This window comes from Choloepus didactylus, chromosome Y (genome assembly GCF_015220235.1).
Source record: "Choloepus didactylus isolate mChoDid1 chromosome Y, mChoDid1.pri, whole genome shotgun sequence".
In the NCBI taxonomy this organism is placed as follows: Eukaryota; Metazoa; Chordata; class Mammalia; order Pilosa; family Megalonychidae; genus Choloepus; species Choloepus didactylus.
In genome coordinates, this window is record NC_051335.1 from 39632454 (window position 1) to 39655993 (window position 23540).

Consider the following 23540-nt stretch of genomic DNA (forward strand, 5'->3'; position numbering starts at 1 on the left):
CATTTTATAGGTGAGTAAACTGAGGCTCAGAGAGGTCAAATAACTTTCCTATGGTCATAAAGTGAATGAGAGAGAAAGCCTGGATTCAGCACCAGGCAGTGTGACTGCAGAGCACATGCACTTAACCAGTGTTTGTTAAGGCTGAGCTGTTCCCCAACAGAAATCCATTATTCTGCGTGTTTCCATTTTAAGATTATAGAGGTATCATCTTCTACCCAAACCCCAGTTTTCCTCAAGACTTCATTCTTTTTGTCTCTTGTGTCTAATCAATAGTCAAGTCTTATTGATTGGTTTTTGGAACAAATTGTGAACCTATCCCTTTCTCTCTATTCCTCTGCCTTTATCATCTCCCACTGATGTTATTTAAACAATTTCCTAGTTAGTACTTCATACCAAAACATTCTCCCCCTCCAGACAAATGTTCTTTACTGTTGTCAGTTATCCTTAAAAAATAAATCTGATTCCAACATATTAGCATTCCTCAAAATATATGTTTATGACCTAATGCTAACTTGATAAAGTTGGAAAGCCTGATCATGTCATATGATCATTTTCAGTGTGGCCCCAACTTTTATGGTCTTTGGGCCAGTTATTCTCACAAATGGTCCATATATTCCAATGACATCAAACCTGGTGTCCACCAGATCTGCTGTAGACATGTGTCTCTGTGTGTGTGTGTGTAAACGAGAAATAAACATTTATTTGTTAAACTCCTGAGCTTCTGGGTTTAGGAATTACAACAGCTAGCATAATTTATCTTAAATAATAACAATTTCTTGACCTGAATCTGGACATGAACAGTTTGTCTTACTATCTGTGTGAACAGAGGCTCTGAATCTTTATAACAATACACCTGTTCTGACCCTATACTGAACCCCTTGATCTCTTTGTAGGATTCTGTCATTTGGAATCCCTAGTCCAGTGTTCTTTAGGAACACCTGGATTGTTCTGTATAAAAATCCCTGCTTGATCCAGTAAAGTAACACCACTATGATAGGAACCCCTGTGCTCACCCAGGCCAGGAACATTTGCTTGACACAGTAGAATAATGCCAGAAATGACCTGACCCTGTCCATGAATCTCTGTTGTCACGCCTTACACAAAACGAATGCTTCTCCTTACACAGCACAGAACCCCTGCCTTCATCCCTTAAAGGAATCCCAGCCAGGTAAAGAAGACCAAGGACGGACAACTGAAGACCTTTTTAAATGCCCTCATATATTTGATCATGCAGAACCCTTAACCTGAACTGCCTACCCTTCCACATCAACATCTCTTTTTTCTTGGTAAGGTTTAATGAGAGAACAAAGGAGGGCAAATTTAGATATATCTTGTATATAAGTATGGGGAAGAATTCAGTGATGACATGGAATTTAAACTGAGTCTTAAAAGATAAGTAATAATTCTCCAGGGAATTGTCTGTGATGATAGAGAAACTTTATTATGGTGAGGTAGAATGGAAAGAAAAAGGCTTCCAGAAGTTAAGAATAGAGGGCAGTCACTTCGGGAAAGAAGATAGACTGAGGTAATATGAACATATAGGTGAAATTGAATTCTACGTGGCCCAGAGGAGAAGCTAGGATACATCAAGCATTAATAATATTTGATTATAGAAATAGGAAGTAGTATATTTAACATCCAATGATGTATTTTAAAAACAGGCCCAGTCTTTATAGGCTTCTATTAGTCTGAAAGGTGCCATGTCTTACGGTATTTCAGGAGCTGTATGTAGAACTGTGTTTAGCATGATTTATTACAGTTAAAAAAATGTGTTCTAAGATTTGTGCATGTTGTGATTAGATGTATTACTTGAAAACACTGCAGTAAGTATACACTCTACTGATTGGGTAATAGGTTCACTTATCCAATCCTTACTTCTTTGATAGATTTATCATTTTGGAATATAACTGAGAACCAAAAAAGGAATAAAAAGAAACAATCTGCGCAGCCTACAAAAATGTCACCCAAGCCATCAAATAAGCATTATGGCAAGAAAGACCATTTGGCCTTTAATCAGAGCCTATTCACTCTTTTTTTCCTATGCTGTCATAATGAGTGTGATTATCTGTTTTCCATCCAAAGCAGACTAGAAGCACAGGTTGGAAGGTTGTGAAAGGGTTTATTCCGGACTGTGCACTGAGCTCTTCAAGAAGTGACAACTAACAGACTGAAAACAAGGGAGGAAATAGAAAACACAATAAAAGACTGAAACTAGAATACAAAAAATTATAACATTTGGTTTCATTTAGTGTCAGGGCAAATAGCCCTACACACCTTAGTAGCTCTTGTGGGCATCTCTGTGTTACAGCATAGCTCAGTAACTCACGTATTTAATGATGCCCCAATTCAACAGGGAAATGTTAAATTATATCTAGCATATTTTGTTTAAGAAGGTGGGAATTATGTAATTCATTTCAGAAAGACTTCCATGGACAAACAGTTGTTGATGCTTAAATAGACAAAGTCTCAGATACATGGACTGATTCCATGAAGCTTGATTCTTCCCACAGTGGTTTTCAAGACTTGTAATTTTTCTCTAAGCATTCTTATAAATTAGTTATTTCTATACCCTTACCATCATGAATGAGGACGTACCTTTGGATAAATCATTTATTGTTTGTCAGTAGTGGTAGGTTTATAATAAAACAATACAGCATAGCTTAGGAATAAGGAGAATAGTTGTGGAAAAGTAAATGAACATGTTAAATATTAAGTATGGAGTGAATGTGTGATATTACTTAAGAAATTTGTTCTATTTATTGACAGTTTTACATGACTACCATTTGTACAGTAGAAATACTACAATGGGGGGTTCTATAGAGATATCTGTAGAAGGTTATTATTTTTCCATAATTACAAAATATAACTTCTGATTTGAAGGATGCTTTTATTTTAAATCTGTTTCAAACTTGAATAATTTTTAAATCTTACCATTGTTGGTAATGATGGCCACCTATGACCTCTATAATATAAAAAACAATAGACAGAGTTCCGGGAAGATGGTGGATTAGGAGAGACAGAGCAAAATTCTCCTCCATGATAAACACTAGATAAAGGACAGAAAGTACTCCAGGATAGCAGTTCCAGGGTTCCACTGGTGGGCAGAGACTTCTACACCCACAGGGAATATGTAGATGGGGAAACTGAGAGACTGCATTTAAGACTGGTGAGTGTTGGGCCCAGAACGCCACTGGGGAAGTGGCGGTTGGAGCCAGCTGATGAGCGTGGAGGGGAGCAGCCTTCTACACCCTGTGCATCCTCCTCACCAGGTGGCTGGGGTGATAACCCTACGAAGACCTGTGGCCAAGGGCCCCAGTGCCAAAGACTGGCAGTTGGAGCAGGCAGACAAGTGCGGAAGGAGCCAGCTTTCCATGCCACATGCAGCCATCATAGCAGTTGGCTGGGGAGATAACCCTTCACAGACCCGTGGCTGCTGAGCTGGTGACCAGCAGCCAAGCACAGAGAAAGCAACTTTCTAAGCCCCATCTCTGCAGATGGCTGGGAAGATAAACCTTTACAGCCTGTGGCCGAGAGCTCCCTTGAGTGAATTTGTGATTTGGCAGACTTGTGACAGCATCCACTCTTCCTCCACAGAAGCCCGCGGTGTGCACAGCCTAGAGGCAAGGGTACTGCATGGAAGTACCAGGAGACTTCCCCCATCCCAGGGACTTGCATGTGCATGGCAGACAGGGACTGTGGGGCATTTGAGCTGGAAGGTGAGATGCACAGTTCTGCAGCCCCAGAGTATTTCACCTGCAGCCCCAGGAATGGCTAGGACTACTGTGTCCTGGAGCAGACTTTCTGGCAAACTGCATATGGCATGTCTCCCACCCACAGGGCTGGCAGTCCCCAGTGCACACAGAAAATTGGTGCACTGATTGGATTTCCACATGGCTTGGACCCCCACTCATTGTATATACGAAACTGGGGGAGAACTGTCTTGAGGGTAAGAGGTGGCTTAAGATTGCCATCTGCTGGCAGTACAGGGAAAGTGCACTCCATCAAGCTATAGCTCTGCCAAATTATAGATAAATGTTCAAATAATCCTGCATATCCTAAAAGTACCCTATCAAGATAAGCAAATGCCAAGAGGCCAGAAACAACAAAAATCATAAAGCATATGAAGAAACCAGAAGATATGGACAACACAAACATCCAAATTAAAAAGCCAGATGAGAAACAGAACATGAAAATGACTGCTGAAGGGCATAAAGAGCAATTTGCAAGAGTAAATAAAAATATAGCTTATCGTATGGAAATAAAAGATACTGTTGATCAAATTAAAAATATTCATGAAATACATAACAGAAAATTTGAAGAGGCAGAGGAAGGAATTAGTGAACTCAAAGACAATGTGATGGAATGCGATAGCACTAAAGAATTGAATGGTGAAAAAAATCGAAAAATTTGGAATGAATCTCAAGGAAATGATGGGCAGCATAAGCACACAAATGTGAGAATCAATTGGTGTTCAGAAGGTGAGGAGAAAAGAGCTAGGAAGAGTATTCAAAGCCATTGTTGGGGAAAACTTCCCAACCCTTCTAAACAACATAAATATGGAAATCAAAGATGCCCAACGAACTCCAAATAGAATAAATCCAAATAAACCTACTCCAAGGCATAATCTGATTACATTGTCAAATGCTGAAGAGAAGGAGATCTGAAAACAGCAAGAGAGAAGCAATTCACCACATGCAAGGGTAACAACATAAGAGTACGTAGTGACTAGTCAGTGGACACCATGGAGGTGAAAAGGCAGTGATATGACATATTTAAAATTCTGAAAGAGAAAAATTGCCAGCTGAAATTTCTTTATCCATCAAAGTTCTGCTTCAAAATTAAGGGAGAGCTTAAAATATTCACAGACAAACAGATGCTGAGAGAATTTGTAAACAAGGTGTCTGCCCTACAAGAGATACTAAAGGGAGCTCTACTGGCTGAGAAAAAAGACAGGACAGAGAAGCCTGGAGAAGGGCACAGACCTGAAGAATATTTGTAAGGGTAACAGAAAGGAAATAAAGAGACAGAGGGAAAAAGGAAATAAAGAGACAGAGGGAAAAAAATAGATCTGACAACTAAAAACCAAAGGATAAGATGATTCAAGAACTGCCTTTACAGTAATAACATTGAATGTGAATGGATTAAACTCCCCAATTAAAATATATAGATTGGCAGAATGGATCAAAAATATGAACCATCATTATGTTGTTTACAAGAGACTCGTCTTAGATCTAGTGACACAAAGAGACTGAAAGTGAAAGGAGGGAAAAAAATATTCCATGCAGGCTAGAGCCAAAAGAAAGCAGGGTTAGCAATACTAATTTCATATACAATGGACTTTAGATGCAGGGATGTCATAAGTGACAAAGCAGGGCATTATATAGAATATAAGTGACAATTCACCCGGAAGAAATAACAATCGTAAATGTTTATGCACCCAATCAAGGTACTTCAAAGTACGTGAGGCAAACATTGGAAAACTGAACGAAGCAATAATGTTTCCACAATAATTGTGGAAGACTTCAATACACAACTCTCTCTTATAGAAAGAACCACCAGACAGAGGACCAATAAGGAAATTTAGAACCTAAACAATGTGATGAATGAATTAGACTTAACAGACATATATAGAGCATTACATCCCAAATTACCAGGATATACATTCTTCTCTAGTGCTCACGGAACTTTTCTCTAGGATAGATCATATGCTGGGGAATAAAAAGCCTCAATAAATTTAAAAAGATTGAAATTATTCAAAGCACATTCTCTGATCACAATGGAAGGCAACTAGAAGTCAATGTTCATCAAAGATCTAGAACATTCACAAATATCTGGAGGGGAAACAATACACTCCTAAACAATCAATGGATCCAAGAAAAAATTGCAAGGGAAATTGTTAAATATCAAGAGACAAATGAAAATGAGAACACAACATATCAAAACTTATGGGATTCAGCAAAGGCAGTATTGTAGTGAAAATTTGTAGCTCTAAATGGATACATTAAAAAGAAAGAAAGAGCTAAATCAAAGAACTAATGGAACAACTGAAGAAGCTAGAGAATGATCAGCAACTAATCGTAAAGCAAGTAGAAGAAAAGAAATAATGAGGATTAAAGCAGAAATAAATGATATGGAGAACAAAAAATAGAATAAATAATACCGAAAGTGGGTTCTTTGAGAAGATCAAAAAGATTGACACACCCTTAGCTAGACTGACAAAGTCAAAAAGAGTGAAGACCCAAATAAACAAAATAATAAATGAGAGGGGGGACATTACTGTGGACCCCAAAGGAATTAAAAAAAAAAAATAAGAGAATTCTATGAGCAACTGTACACCAAGAAACTAGACAATTTAGAGGAAATGGATAATTTCCTGGAAACACATGAACATTATTTGCACATGATATCGTCTTATATTTAGAAAATCCTTAGAAATTGATGACATGGCTACTTGAGCTAATAAACAAGTTCAGCAAAGTGGCAGGATACAAGATTAATGCACCTAAGTCAGTAATGTTCCTATACGCTAGAAATGACCTAAATGAAGAGACTCTCAAGAAAAAGATTCCATTTAAGATAGCAACCAAAATAATGAAGTACCTAGGAATAAACTTAACCAAGAATGTAAAAGACCTCTACACAGGAAATTACATAACTTTACTAAAGAAAATAAAAGTTGACCTAAAGAGATGGAAAGATATTCCTTGTTCATGGATAGGAAGGCTAAATGTCATTAAGATGTCAATACTACCCAAACTGATCTACAGATTCAATGCAATTCCAATCAAAATTTCAACAACCCACTTTGCAGACTTGGGAAAGCAATTTATCAAATTTATTTGGAAAGGAAAGGAACTTTGAATTGCTAAAAATGTTCTAAAACAGAAAAACAAAGTGGGAGCACTTACACTTCCTAACTTTGAAGCCTACTGTAGAGACACAGTCGTGTAAATAGCATGGTATTGGCACAAAGACATATTGATCAATGGAATAGAATTGAGAAATCAGAAATAGACCCCCAGATCTATTGTCAACTGATTTTTGATAAGGCCCCCAAATCCACTGAACTGGGACAGGATAATCTCTTCGACAAATGGGGCTGGGACAACTGGGCATCCATAGCCAAAAGAATGAAGGCGCACCCCTACCTCACACCCTATGCAAAAACTAACTCATAGTGGATCAGAGACCTCAATATAAGAGGCAGTACCATAAAAGTCCTAGAAGGTAATGTAGCGAAACATCTTTAAAACCTAGTATTAGGAGGTAGCTTCTTAGACCTTACACCCAAAGCACAAGCAACGAAAGGAAAAATAGATAGTTGGGAACTCATCAAAATCAAAAGCTTCTGTTCCTTGAAGTAATTTGTCAAAATGGCAGCCAACTCAATGGGAGAATATATTTGGAAACCATGTATCTGACAAGAGACTAATATCTTGCAAATATAAAAAAAATCCTACAACTCAACAACAATAGTACAAACATCCCAATGATAAAATGGGCAAAAGATATGATTAGACATTTCTCTGAAGCAGAAATACAAATGGACAAAAAACACATGGAAAAGTGTGCATCATCACTAGCTATTAGAGAGATGCAAATCAAGGCCACAATGAGATATCATCTCACACCAATAAGAATGGCTGCCATTATACAAACAAGAAACTACAAATGCAGGAGAGGATATGGAGAAATTGGAACTCTTATTCATTGCTGGTGGGACTATATAATGGTACAGCCGCAGTGGAAGACATTTTGGTAGTTTCTCAGAAAACTAGGTATTGAATTATCCTGTGATCTGGCAATTCCATTTCTCGGTATATACTGAGAAAATTTGAAAATAGTGACATGAGCAGATATTTGCACACTGATGTTCAAGTGGCATTGTTCACAGTTGCCAAGAGATGGAAACAATCCAGATGTCCTTCAAAAGATAAGTGGATAAACAAAATGTAGTATATACATATGATGGAATATTATGCAGCAGTAAAAAGGAATGAGGTCCTGAAACATAAGACAACATGGATGAACTTTGAAGACATAATGCTGGGTGAAATAAGCCAGACAGAAAAGGAGAGATATTGTATGTTACCTCTAAGTGAACTCTGTGAAAAATGTAAAGGAAGTGTCCTATAATGTAGAATATAGGGAACCTAGAGATAGATAGAAGCTAATGCAGGGGGGATATGATAATGAGGGTGAACGTAATGGTATGGGAATGGTCAGCTATGACTGTGGTTCCTTAATGGGATTATAAGTATCAGTGACACAGTGAAGGTAAACATGTTTGTAAATGGTTGTTTAAAGGCATGTAACCCACAGAGTAGCCCCACAAACCTAAATTACTGTTTGCATGTTATACTTATAAGGTATGACACTGGTGCAGAGAGTTAACAACTGAGTGGTATATGGAAAAACTATTCATTACATATTATAGACTGTATTTAATAAGAAAATCTTGCCAACACTACACTCATACTAGGGATGAATAATTAGCAGTTGATAAGAGCTCTGTGATGTTTTATGTTATGATAATTGTTTAAAGTTGTGAGTGTTGACTGTACAACTAAGTGAAGAAAATGTAAGAAACTGACCATTTATCTTGGGATAGAATATATATTAAGTGAACTCAGGAACCCACTACTTCATAAATCAGGCTCTTGACTTGAGGCTTGTTCTTGGAAACTTAGGGCTGTAAACGGGAGGCTGAGACTTTATATAATTATGCCTAAGAGGCACATCCAGGGAACTTCTTTTGTTGCTCAGATGTAGCTTTTTTCTCTTTAAGCCCAACTCAGCAAATACATTCATTAACCTCCCTTCAACAACGGACATGACTCCTAGGGAAATGAATCTCCCTGGTGATGTGGGACATGACTCCCAAGAATGAGCCTGGCCCTGGCAGCAAAGTATTGAAAATGCATACTTGACAAAAAGAAAAGTAACAAGCTGAGGTCACAGTGGCTGACAGACCCCAATTAGAGTTGAGAGGCTATCCTGGAGGTTTCTTTTATGCAAGCTCCAGCTTGACATCCCACATGGCCACAGTGTGCCATGCCCTTACCAGAAGTAGACCCCGAACACCTAGGTCCCTACCTGATATCCTATAAAAGATTCACTCACCAAGGTTTTTTTTTTAATTCACTTTTATTGAGATATATTCACATACCATGCAGTCATAAAAAGCGTACATTCAGTTCACAGTACCATTATGTAGTTGTGTGTTCATCACCAAAATTAATTTTTGAACATTTTCATTACCACACACACAAAAATAATAAGAATAAAAATGAAAATGAAAAAGAATAATTAAAGTAAAAAAGAACACTGGGTGCCTTTTTTTTTTTTTTTTTTGCCCCCATTTTTTCTACTCATCCATCCGTACACTGGATAAAGGAGAGTATGGTCCATATGGCTTTCCCAATCACATTGTTACCCCTCATAAGCTACATGTTTATACAATTGTCTTCAAGATTCAAGGGTTCTGGTTTGTAGTTTGATAGTGTCAGGTATTTACTGCTGGCTATTCCAATTCATTAGAACCTAAAAAGGGTTGTCTATATTGTGTATAGGAGTGCCCACCAGAGTGACCTCTCAGCTCCTTTTGGAATCTCTCTGCCACTGAAGCTTATTTCATTTCCTTTCACATCCCCCTTTTGGTCAAGAAGATGTTCTCCATCTCACAATGCCGGGTCTAGATTCCTCCCTGGGAGTCATATTCCACATTGCCAGGGAGATTCACTCCCCTGGGTGTCTGATTCCACGTAGTGGGGAGGGCAGTGATTTCACCTGCCAAGTTGGCTTAGCTAGAGAGAGAGGGCCACATCTGAGCAACAAAGAGGCATTCGGGAGGAAGCTCTTAGACACAATTATATGCAGGCCTAGCCTCTCCTTTGCGGCAACAATCTTGCCAAGGGCCAGTCCTGTGGTAGAGGGCTCAATCCATCAAACCACCAGTCCCCCATGGCAATAGATACTTTAAAAGCCTTCGTATTGGCTTTTCAGCAGCATTTAACAGTATTGATCACTCCTTTATCAAAACTCTCTCTGTCCTTGACTTCTATGATACTAAGCTTTCCAGTTTTTCTCCTTCTATGTTTCCTTTAAAATCTCGTATTATTTCCATGCTTGGCCCTTAATTTTTTTCCATGCTTGACCCTTAATTTTGCTGAATTTTGCTGAATCCTGGAACTTGATCCTTTGCTTTTCTCATTCTGTACATTGTCCTTGGGAAGTCCCATACATCCTCTTGACTTCAACTAGCATTTATATGTGATGTCTGTCTCTGAATTCTTATATTCCAGAATTCTTCTGACTCAGAGACTCCAGATGTTCAGCTGCCTACGGACTGGATTTCAACTGAATATTGTCCTTAACTGTACTTATCTTCCTTTTCTTCTTCTTTATTCCAACTCCAATCCCCGATCCAACTTTGACCTGCCTTCCTCTTATACTCCGTATCCTGGTTATCCTTAGTATTTTCCACTGAATAGCACAAACCAGCAACCTAACAGCCATCTTCAAATCCATTCTTACTTTGTGCACCATTCCATCAGTCACCAAATTCTATCAATTCCACTTCCTTAGTGTTGAATTTCCCTTCTATGTATAATACTCCTTCCTCCCTACCCCTGCTGCCACTTTTTTATTTCAGCATATTAACATGTATCACCATTTTATTTAAACTGAACTCTTAAATATCTTCTACTCTCCATTGTAGTCCCCTTTAAATCATGTTCCATGAAGTTATCTGAATTGTAGTTCTTGCTGTATCATTGCTTGACATCATACATTGCTTAAAATTGTATCATTGCTTAAAATCCCATAGCTACTAGGATTAAAGTCTAGCCTTTAATGTTTTATCTTTTTACTCTTGCTTTTCTTTCTAGCATTATATTCCACCATTCTTCTCCGTATACTTTTTGATCCAGTCATACTGCGGTTTTGTCTCCTGAACATGTTATACTCTTTCATGCCTCTACCTCCATACCTTTGTACATTTCTTCCTTTGACCTGGAATCCTTCTCCAAGTGTTTACTCACTTAACTTGCTCTGTACATTTGTATCTTTCTTGTTTGGAACTTATTTTGATTGAAACCAACTTTTTTTCTAACTCCTGCTGGGCTAGGATAAAGAAAGACCTTGTTAATGTCAACAAAGTACTTAATAAGGTCAAATCTGTGACAGTGTCAATAAAATTTTAAAAGCATAGTTTGTCACAGCTAATGGCAATATGGATAATCTGTCTGAGAATGCCCTAGAGTTGGGAATTGTACTCTATAGCTCTATGAATTACGATCAAACAGGTAAATGTTCGTTTAGTTTTCAAAACTGGTAAATTAAAGTAAATAAAAGGTTCTGACATTTTCCCAATAATTTTGTGAAGATATTTCATTTTTAAATATATCCCCCTCTCTACCACTTAGGCAAGAAATTGAAAGCAATTTATTTTTCTAATGACATATTCCATGCCAATAAAATTTGAAATATTAAAATGCTATTCACCCACTGTATTTTAACCATTTTACTGGGGGATGTTAAGGGATGCAAAAGAAACCTTAATAAATACAGATGAGCCTTGCCTTTTCAGAGTTTACAATCTGTTTTGTGATATGCTATTCTCTAAGCAACCCATTCCTCTCCCAAATTAAGGCGATAATACCCTATGAATTGAATAAAGAATGCAGAGGGCAATTGTAGAAATAGAATATAGTCTTATAGTAAAGGAAGGGTCATAATGTGGTGAAAACACCGATAGTAATTTGGTTTAGTAAATCATTATACATGCCACTAATTATTGAATGCTTTATCACATGGGCAAAGTTGGCTGTTTTTATCTATGAACGTTTATGCGTTTGTTCAATAGGTTATTTAGATATCATGTGAAATCTCTTTATGACATAAGGAGATCATTAGATAAAAATGGCAAATACATAAACTGATGATTTTTAATAATTAAAAAATCAGAATTGTTGTCTCAGCCTAGCATATTTATTCATATTGGAAAAAATTCAATGATTTCCTGTGATTTTGAAATTTTAATTCTCATGGAAGTAGTATTTAAAACTGAAATAGATATGACAGACCACTCTGAAACTTAAAGTCATCATAAAGAAGTTAAGCAACAGAAGGAATCAGGATAATGGACTTTGTGATATTCAGTATAAAGTTATTTATTTCCAGTATAAGGAGAAATGCTATTCAACAATGTGAGATCTGTGCATTAGAGTGTGGTAGAAAGAATCCAAAGCTGTAAGTTGTGAGATCTTGGTTCCAGTACCAGTTTTGTGGCTTATTCACTTTGTGATCATGGGCGAATCATTCAGTCTTTCTAGATTTTCAGTTTCTTTACCTTTAAATGAGCATTTTAGACCAGAGTATTTTACATACTCTTTTGCTCTAAAATCTCATGAGTCTTACTGTCTATCTGGAGTTGTATTTTTTTTTTAGTAAGATTTATTTTCATTGGAAGAGTTCAGTAGAGTTCACTCATGCTTTTAAAGATTTATGTGCTTGGAAGTTGAACATACCAATTTTGAAACTTTCATTATTCAGCCACAGTTTTGTACCTCTTTGGAGCCTTTTTTTTCTTTTTCAAGTCTTCAGTGCAGTGCTGTCCCATAGAACTTTCTGTGGTGATAAAAATGTTCTATATCTGGGCTGCCCAATATTGTAATCACTAGCTACATGTGGCTGTTGAGTACTTGAATTGTGGCTAGTGCAACTGAAGAACTGAATTTTAAATTTTATTTAATTGTAATTAATTTACATTTAAATTGTAACTAGTAGATCCTGTATTGAGCAGCACAGCACATGTGTGTCCAGTGAGTGGTGAGTGGGGTAAAAGGAAAGGAGGGAAGAAAGCATAATTTTGGGCAATGGGATGCTGCTCATACTTAGCCTTTCAGGATGTATATAAATGGGATGTACCTTTCCTATTCTTTTTGCATTCCATTATATATTATGATGGCCACTTTATATACTAGATAACATATTGTTATAATATTGTTTTTTAAATTAAGCTATAGCTTCACAGCTATGTTCCCAGCAAGCTTGATGCACATGTCAAATTTTATTATTTTACCCATCCTTAAAATCTTTTGTTATACGAATCTATGAATGGAGTTTATGAGGCAGCCAGGATGAGCTGGAAATTACTCTGCATTTGGAGTAAAATGAGATAATTTAGAATCTTGAGTTTCCTCCTTGTTGTGAGGCTTTCAGTTATTTAGCTGCTTTGAGCCTCGGGTTCATCGTCTATGAAATAAGGATAATAATAACACTTAGCTCCATTGGTTGTAATGAGAATAAGGTAAGGCTCCTAATACATTGCTTGGCAACTGATAATAATAATTATTAATGATGGTAATGGTTTGGGGTTTTGTATTTAGCTATGAATTCAGAATCTGCACAATGGGTATTTCCTTTTTATAATTCATGATATTTGCTGCCCTTTTAGCTAGTTATCTTTTTTTTTACATTTTATTTTGAAATAAATTCGAAGTTATAGGAACAGTTGCAAAAACAATACAAACCCCATAGACAGAACTCCAGCATTCCCTGACCTCCCTCCCCCAATACCCCATCCACTAACTTGAACATGCTGTCACATCGCTATTTCTTTCCCTCCCTCCCTATCATCCATCATCTACTGCTCTGTCTTCTGAACATATGAGAGCTAGCTGCACACATCCTTGAACATACACTATAATTCACATATACACTTCCCCTGAACAAAAACATTCTTTTATGCAATCCCATTAAGCACAGCTAAGAAGTACAAGAGATTCAACAATGATACAAAGCTTACAATCTATTATTTCCTTTTCCTTATGTCTCAACTGTGTCCCTTTGAGCCTCCTGTCCTTCATCCTCAGATCCCATCCAGGGTCATCCTTGGCATTCAATTGTCATCTATTTAGACTGTCTTTTTTTTTCTCAATTGTGGAAACATATATATACACCCTAAATCTTCCCTTCCACCCCTCCCTTGCATTCCATTAGTGGGATTAATCACATTTAGAATGTTGTAATGCTATCACCTTCCCACCATCCATTACTAGAAATTTCCCTTCACCCCAAACAGCAACCCTACACTCCTTTCTTAACTCCCCATTACCCCTTCCCCCATTTCTCTTCACCTATACTCTCCTTTTCATCTCTATGGTCATATTCTCTGATAATTTGTGTTTACCGTGGGGCTTAAAATTAAACTCTTAAATCCATAACAATGTTGTTTTTCTTTGATACAAACTTAATTTCAATAGGACACATAAACTAAGTTCCTATACTCCTCCATTCCCCCACCTTTATGTAGTTCTTGTCAAAAATTACATATTTTACATTGAGTCCAAAACTCAATGGGGAGTTAAGAAATGAGTGTAGGGTTGCTGTTTGACATGAAGGGAAATTTCTAGTAATGGATGGTGGGTAGCTAGTTCTTTTTTAAAAAATTTAATTTGTCTTTGTAAATTGTAGCTATTATTTCCATTTTGTATTTTTTTTTCTTGTTCTCTGAAAATGAGAGTGATAGTATAGTAGCATAAAGGAATAGAAATAATTAAGATGACTTTCCCACCCCCCACATACACACAATGTAAATATTTCTATAAAAAAGTATTGCTTAGAAATTTATGTTGTAAAATAACGTGGTGCTATGACTATTCCTCTTATGTTATTTGTAATTGGTTAAATATCTATGATAATTTGATACAGTACAAAGTAAGTTGGTAAACAAGTGTCTGTCACTGTTTACTGACTTCGAAGGCTTTCCTACTCATTTTATACTTTAGTCAAAGGACATAATTTTTCTTAGTATTCAGTTATATATTCATACATTCTATGCAAAATGAGTATTTAATAGCATTGCAACATTTATCTTGTTAAATGTAAACTTATTTTAATGTTGATATAGTCATTCATTTTATTGACTTTTATTTTTTTATCTCCTGATCCAAATATTTTCATTTGTATAAAAGTACTGTAGCAAAACTCATTAATGTGTTTCTAACAAAAATTTTCTCTGCACTCATATTAATACAAGCCATTAAGCTAGAATTTCTTCTGGCAAAAACAATCCTAGCCGATGACAACTTTTGTCTCTATTAATTTTTGATTGTATGTGTACTTTGGCTTGTTTGGTCGTATCATAGTTGTAAAATAACGGATCATTCAAGCAAATGCAGTAATAATAAAGTTATGGATGTGTACAGTACACAAACATATCTCAGGCTATCTGAACTATATAAAAACTTGCCTTTTTTCTTTTTGTACATAGGAAATTTAAGTTATCTGTTAAGACATAATCTTCATAGTAACTTAACTGGTGTGTCTTTTAAGGCAATGCCACATCTATGGCAAAAATTTAGTAAATTCTTTAAGTTTTTTTTTTAAATATTTGAACATTTGTAGAAATTGGACTGCATAATCCAGTTACCATTTATGTATCTAGTATTGCTAGAAACAACCTGAATCATCCCCTTTAAAGAATGCAAACTTTTGACTTTTCAACCTGGATATGAGGTAGATGGGCAAATCTCCCAAAAAGTGGCTTGAATGCATGTTATATATGTAAAAGTAAGATTCATTTTACTCTTTTATCTATACCTTGAAAAAATAACTTTATCATAATAAGAGGTCAGGATAAGTCAAGTCAAAATATGTTTGAAATATTTTTCTTTTGGTATTGCATTTTTCCTGTAGTAAATATTGATTTATTTGTGTTCCCTTCTGTATATACTTAGCATCTTAACTAAGTCTGGTATTTTCCAAAATCTTCTTGTAGTCTCCTCTTTGAGCACTCTACTAGTGGTTGCCTACTTTAAAGTTAATCACTTTATGCATGCAGTTCTTCAATTAAACTATTACCAGTTGCCTTAAACTTGAGTAGCATTTCCCCAAAATGCTGGAATGATGTATGGAATACCTGGCAATTAGCATTTTGTTGATTTCCTTGTAGTTTGTAAGTACCAGAAAGTAAGTCCCCCTTTTTCGTTGGGAACCTCAAAATTAAAAGGTGAGAAAAGCCAAATTCATTTTCCGGTATCAATATAATTAATGAAACTCATTCACTTGAAAAGAAACCCATGTATTTACTCTGTTATGCAGTGCACATTAGATTGGTGCCACAGTGCCTTCTAGTTGATCTTAATTCACTTGCATTAACTTTTTCATACATAGTATGTTAATTCATCTTAATTATATATTTTAATACCTTCTATATTTTTGTATAAATCCATTGCAATCAGAGGATGGAGAGAGCATAAATCAGTTTAATAATTTCTCAAGTTATCATTGTTTCCTGCTTAATGTCAGGGTATTTTATAACTTTATTTGATTTATGTTAGAAAGTTTAGAAATTAAGAAAAGTATAGAATTGAGGCCAAGTGCCCTCTGAGGACAGCTGGACATGAAAGATAACATTTTGTGATCTTTTATATACATACTTTTGGAATTTTGGGTTTCTCAGAGGGCGTTTAATATTCCTTTATGTTGTTTGGCAAAGCGTAAGTGTACTTGACTATCCATCATATCTTCCTTAGAATTGTTCCGGACATTAGACATTTTATTGTTAATTTTACTGTTTATACTCTTAAGTCATATTCATCATTATGCCTGTAGAAATATTTTCATTTCTTATACGTTATAAAATATGTATGAATACCTTTACTGAATGGAAAAATGAAAATAATTTTCTGAATGCCTGAAGTAAAAATATTTCAATTAAAATAAAAAATTTTTAAACAAAGTTTGTTTTCTAATTGTAGGTGGCCCACATGCAGTTTATAAATGCCCTTGTCACTTTGCCTTATGAGCTTGATTTTCGAATACATTTAAGGAATGAATTTCTCCGTTCTGGACTAAAAACAATGTTACCAGTAAGTTGAATGTATACATTTATTATTTTGATTAACTTTAACATTATTTCTCTCTTTACACAAAAGTACTTGACGTAGAATAAATAAATATGCCTTGCTATTTTCTTTTGTAAAGCATTAGACGTTTTGTGATCTTTTTAATATCACAGTAATATCAGTTACTTTATGGAGCTGATGATTCATAATTCTGTTAACAATGTGTCCAGAAGTGATGCTTTTTTTTTCTTCTTTAAGGGCACTTATATCTTCAAAGGGCACTTTGTTTTTTTTGACTAGTGAATATCGAGAACATAGAAGACTACTGTGTATTTTTTGCAGTTTTATTTTCATTAAAAATTTTTTGCTTTCCTATTCAATAACAGATTGATGCCACTTATGTTCAGTATTATATTGTAGACACATTACTTAAGGTTGATACTCTTTTTAAAATGATTTAAGAATTTTTCTAAGGAAAAGAATGTCATTTTTTAAATTGAATATGAATATTCTAACTATGCTAGTGTTCAAAATGCTATTTGAAATAGCTATGTAGGCTGGATCAGAGATAAATGAGCACACTTATTCTGTAAATACAGGTAAAACTCTGTGGCTTTATATTTTATGAAGTATGTTAACTGAACTGTAACTTTGTTCAAGATCATAGCATTGCTAAAGGAGACAAGTAAAATCTTCCTAGTCTCTTTATTGAAGCTACTCAGAACACACTTGAGAAACAAGTAAAAATAAGAGAGAAAAATAAAAAGACTGAGAAAGGAAACAAAGAGTTGTCAATGACTATGTGTATAAGAACTGGGTTACTAGAAATACCAAAATCAAGGACGTTTCTTGGTGAGGAATCAGAGTGTAGCATGTGTCTGTAAGTTGTGGTCTTGATAGTCCTAACTGAAAGTAGTTGAAACCCATCATGATGAGATGTCTGATTGAGTCTATTGAAACTCATCTTAATAATATGTATGATTGGGTCTACCTGGTTTCAGAAATTTCTGTGTTATCCTAACTTTGAGTGGTTCTTTAGTTGCTGACTATGGAATTGGTTGCTGTGAATCAAAGCAACATTTTAAGTGGTCTGTATAGAGGTTCCATATGCAATTAACTTAGGCACATTTACCTAATTGTGTAAAATATTCTTGTTTTATCACTGATTTCTGTTCATGAAAAGACTGATAAAGTCTGTGGACTAGATAGCTAGCGATAAGGCTGTAGTCTTGATTCTGGTTTGTTTTTCAGTTGCGTTTTAATTGGTTTCCCACTTGTCCTCACTTAGATTGGTTCTCTTTGGAAGCATGCTGGCTTCAAGTTTTCCTTAGCATCTGCTACTCATTTGCTAGCATACCATGCTTTCTACCTTAGATGTTGCTGTTATTTTTCCATCTTTTATTTCTCTATGTCTATTTATTGTTGAACATTTGTTTTCTGACTGATTCATCAAGAAAACCGTGGCTCTCATTTTAATTTATTTTAGTCCTCATCTTTTCTGGAAGGATATGGGGTGGTAGTATTTGTTCTTACTTTTTGTATATTTGGTCTGAGTGTGTTAATCTCTGCTGGGCTTACTGGATTCACAGTATGTTATTCATTTGAATATGCTGATAGTAAAGATTACACATTAATGTTTCCAAGTTATGCTTTCTCATTGGCCATCTAGCCCTATATACAGCCTCTTGTAGCATTTTGTACTCCTTTATATATATATTCTTAATATATGCTTCCAATTAGATTTTTCTTTAACTATCACATCTCTTCATTGTGCCCAGGTTCTCAGATCTCAGTGATTCTTGAGGGAGAGAAAAGTAGAAAGTGTCATGTTTCTGCCTCCAAAGTTTTAGAATAGAAGGAAGTCCCCACAGGGATTCTCAGTTTTTTTTCTTCCTAAGTCAGTGGAGTTACGGAATCTACTTAAATTAGTAACACCAGCTAAATATGGCTCTGATTCTCAACTAATAGGTAGGGTATATCCCCCTACAAAGAGACTGTCAAAATTTTATTGGTTGTGGAGTAGATATGTTTGGTCTGAAAAAAAAAAAATATATATATATATATATAACTTTATATACATATAAAATTATACACACACACACACTATCCGGGTAATTCTTTTTTTTTTTTTTTTTTGGGTAATTCTTATATACAAGATGTGAACCAGAGGGCAGGTAGATGGTCCCTCAGAAAATTGGAGGTAATTCCTTTAATACCATAGATTTTACTATTACTAACGTTGTTGTTAGTAGTTTTTTCACAATTTAGAGCAAAAGACAGAATGGCCATGCTTTAATGTTTTACCTAACCTGCCAATTACTATTGACATCCATAACTAATTAACTCACTATCTAATTAACTAAATATTTATATTAAAACTCATAAAATTTATTGCAACTTGATACACCAAAGCTTTATTGCACTAAAGCTTAATAATATATCCATAGATGAGCCTTTAAAATTCTTACTTTTTTCTCTATTTATTCTTAGTTTATACATAATTCTAAGAGGAGGAGTTCTAATTTCCTAGAATATAGAATATCCAGAGCAGTAAAATAGATGTGGCTAGCGCAAATATTAATAGTTGGTACATTGAAAAGGGGTATGTGAACTGAAATGAAATAAGTTTCAGTGGCTGAGAGATTCCAAAAGGAGCTGAGAGGTCACTCTGGTGGGCACTCTTATGCACACTTTAGACAACCCTTTTTAGGTTCTAAAGAATTGGGGTAGCTGGTGGTGGATACCTGAAACTATCAAACTACAACCCAGAACCCATGAATCTCGAAGACAGTTGTATAAAAATGTAGCTTATGAGGGGTGACAATGGGATTGGGAAAGCCATAAGGACCACACTCCACTTTGTCTAGTTTATGGATGGATGAGTAGAAAAGTAGGGGAAGGAAACAAACAGACAAAGGTACCCAGTGTTCTTTTTTACTTCAGTTGCTCTTTTTCACTCTAATTATTATTCTTGTTATTTTTGTGTGTGTGCTAATGAAGGTGTCAGGGATTGATTTAGGTGATGAATGTACAACTATGTAATGGTACTGTAAACAATCGAAAGTACGATTTGTTTTGTATGACTGTGTGGTATGTGAATATATCTCAATAAAAAATAACTAGCAATAAAAAAATAGTCAGTACAGTGATTAAAAATTATATTTATCTGGAACCATTAAATGTTAGGGAAGAATAGTTTTTAGTATTTCAGTAGCCCCTGAGATCATCATAATATTATAGCAGAACAAAAGTTTTTTCATAATGATTTATCAGGATCCTAGAGATGAGGACAATAATTTTAATATCATTCTATAAAAATTTTATTTTCAAAATCTTCCCTCTTTCTATGGTTAAATTTTACTATTTAAAGGGAACTTATATACTTAATTTATCTAGGAAATTCTCTTTGATAAATTTACTTTATTAATTTGAAATAAATGAGATGTTACTATGTGCTGATTTTTAAAATAGTATTTGCTCTGTACTTAACTTACATTGACTTCTTGTGTAGTTTTTTCCATCCGACTTTTTAGTTAAATAAATTAAGTAAATAATAGGTAAATTAGATATGTAAAGGAACAAGATAGTATGAAATTGTGTCTGTGGGCAGTGGGGATTCTTTACCTCTTTTAAAAAACAGGCAAAACCTTTCTTATTCTTTTAAGTACACAATTTTAATTGCTTGACTAGTATTCAGTAGTATGCTGGTAATGGACTTTGATTTTCTTTGTTGACTGTCATAGAAATTAATTATATGTTTCAGGGAATCTTCAAAAACAGTTCAGTTTCTATACCATATGTCTATTTAAAGAATATGAAAAATATTTATAATATTTCACATAATAGTAGTATAATTCTGTAATTTTATGATCTTCAACATTTTAAAATATAAAATTTTAGTGATGCATTTCCATTTTCTTTTGTAGGATATCTGTAACATTCATGCAATTAAAATTTTTTTTATTTATTCATTAAAATATTTTATAAAGAATGTATGAATGTATCTTTCAAGGTTTGACATTTGATTGAAAGGAATTTTTATATATATGCATACATGTATGCACGTATGTATGTAAACATGCATATATTTATGTTAATATGCCTGGAGCATTAATAAATAATATTTGCAGCACATTACATTTATACATGCTATATTTTCTATATTGTGCTATATATGTTCACATGCTATATATATTGTATAAATAATGTCTGGGCCTAATTAAAAACTAAATTAAATGTTTAACCATTTATTTTCACAGAAAATATTTTAATCATGCAGACTGATTTCTGTGTTTTTTAAAGTTCTGATGCTAATTAAATGACAGTGTTTAGATTTTTCTATTATTCAAATATATTTGTGTTCAAGTTTTATGGTGGATATTTAAGAGATCATACATTGTGACATAAGAATAAGTAAAAAATCCATATTCTAAAATGTATGAAATGTTTTTTATACAATGATTGGTGTATTGGGTGTATCTAGTTTCTGTTGTTTTCTGAGTAGAATTAAGAAATCACCTAATAACATGACCCACTAGTGTTAGATAGTTTTTCGTTCCAGTAAATTTCTTCACTCCCCTTCAATGTGAGTAAGTAGACACCAAACAAGTTATTACTTAAGTGAAAACTAAGTATAAATACATTTATTTTAATACATTTATATGAAATTATGTAGAAACAGATTAATAACTATTTTCGTATGCCCTATAGGTAAATTTTCAGTATATTATTACATATGTGAGTATTTGGAAATGAACATCTAGAAGTTGCTTTAAATTTGTGTTTGGCTTTAATAATAGCCATTACATCTTCATTTATAATTGTTCTATTGAATAAAAATAGAAACAAGAAATGCACCATATTTTGTTCTATCTACTTATTTTAAAGTACACCATGCTTGCATTTCCCTTTAGAATTCAAGCTCAGCTCTGAACATACTAGTACCACTTTCGGTATCACCCTTGAGCATCCACAGTTATGATTATCAATTTGGGTTTTGAATGCTGCAACTTAATGGACACAGGTTTAAAGATCTTCCAGGTGATATATCTTAAGCCCAACAATCTCTAGTGTGGCATGCTTCAAGAATTTTTTTTTATATTATTATTTTGAAAATTATCAGAGGTTTGTAATGCATGTGCTCATAATGTATTACAAAAACAAATCTTTGATGCCCAAGTTGGTATTTTGTGATTAGGCTAAGCAAAAATGAAAGGTGGGGGAGGAGACTAGACAGACACAGCTTGATAAAAAGTCCTAAAGCCTTTTTGCTTTAAAATCACAAAATATCATTTAAAATATATTTGTTTATACAACTTTTCACGCCATACTTGGGACTGTTGTGTTTGAATATATCCTTGCATTTGTTCTCCATTGATACAATAGATCTGTATTTGCATTTTTTTTGCCAAAGGCATATGTGAATGTTTTAACTGCATGAATTCTTTTATGATTTTTGATTAGTGTGTTTAGTCAAAATGACAGCATTTAATTTGGGTGGTTAGCAATTAGTTTTCTTTCCATTGTAAAAGTGATAGTTAATTTTTTATGTGAATAATCAAAATCTGGGGCATGAAAAGAAAATACACTGATTGTAATGAGGTCCTTTTAGTTTAAAAAAGAAAAACTTAGCTACATTTACTTTCTTTTAGGAAACCAGGTGCCTGTGTCAAAATATGAAATTCTTCTGTGTGCAAATGAATAATAGTGTTATGGTCTTTATTATCAAACTTATGCTGCTGTCAAAGTATGCTGCTGTCACACTGTTATTTGTTAAGTTTTGTATTTATATTTAGGATCTAAAAGATAAAGAGAATGATGAGCTTGATATTCAGTTGAAAGTATTTGATGAGAACAAAGAGGACGACTTAACTGAATTATCACACCGCCTCAATGACATTCGAGCAGAAATGGAATATCCTTTTGAGAAACCACAAACATAATTTTGCATGTATTAGGAAGCAGGAGGGATTTGTGGGCAATTTTATGGACCATTATTAGAGCATTTGTCTACTAGCCCAATTTATATCCATTTAGTTACTTTATAATCTCACGATAATGCTGTCCTTGCGATTCATGCTACGGAATTGTAAGACTGTCCTGACAATTTACATAGACTATACTGAAATCTGCACACTGATTTGCTGTATTATAGGTATACGCTGCTCAATGGTCTTGGATAGATAAGAGCCTAAGGTAGTTTACCTCATGGATAAGAATTTTCATGGAGAAGTTCACTGAATTCACATATGTCTATAAGTAATATGCTTCTTCAATTTATTAAATTGTGCTCCAATGACTTAGAGATATAATTCAATTCAAACATTGACTTATTCCTTATATGAATGTTTGTATTCTTAATATATATATATTTATATTTAAATGCAATAGTATCTGACTATAACAAGGCTGAATGGTGGAAGCATCTGAATCAAACAAAGCTGGCATATAATCTTCCTGTGGCAATTGTTTTATATGAAATTATTTTGTATCTAAGAGATTGTTGTCATAGTGTTGCTGGCCATTTGTTTCCCAACCATTCAGTTTCTTACTTTGGGATTCTGGGAAAGTCATGAAATGCTTCAGAACCAAAGTGACCTTGGAGCTGGACTTCTTCTCTGTAAAGTCTTCTTCCCCTTCTAATTCTCACCCCCTGCCCCTGCCCAAAGTTGGAAGTAATATTTCCCT

At 34.6% G+C, this 23540-nt stretch overlaps 1 protein-coding gene across 1 annotated transcript; it reads left to right on the forward strand.

The window, feature by feature from the left end:
• The first annotated feature begins 16770 nt into the window (after positions 1-16770).
• Positions 16771-23150, forward strand: LOC119524297 (protein diaphanous homolog 2-like). The gene is made up of 2 exons (XM_037822921.1): positions 16771-16877; positions 22649-23150. The coding sequence occupies exons 1-2, from the start codon at positions 16776-16778 to the stop codon at positions 22793-22795; spliced, it is 249 nt and encodes an 82-aa protein (XP_037678849.1). The 5' UTR covers positions 16771-16775; the 3' UTR covers positions 22796-23150.
• Positions 23151-23540: the final 390 nt, after the last annotated feature.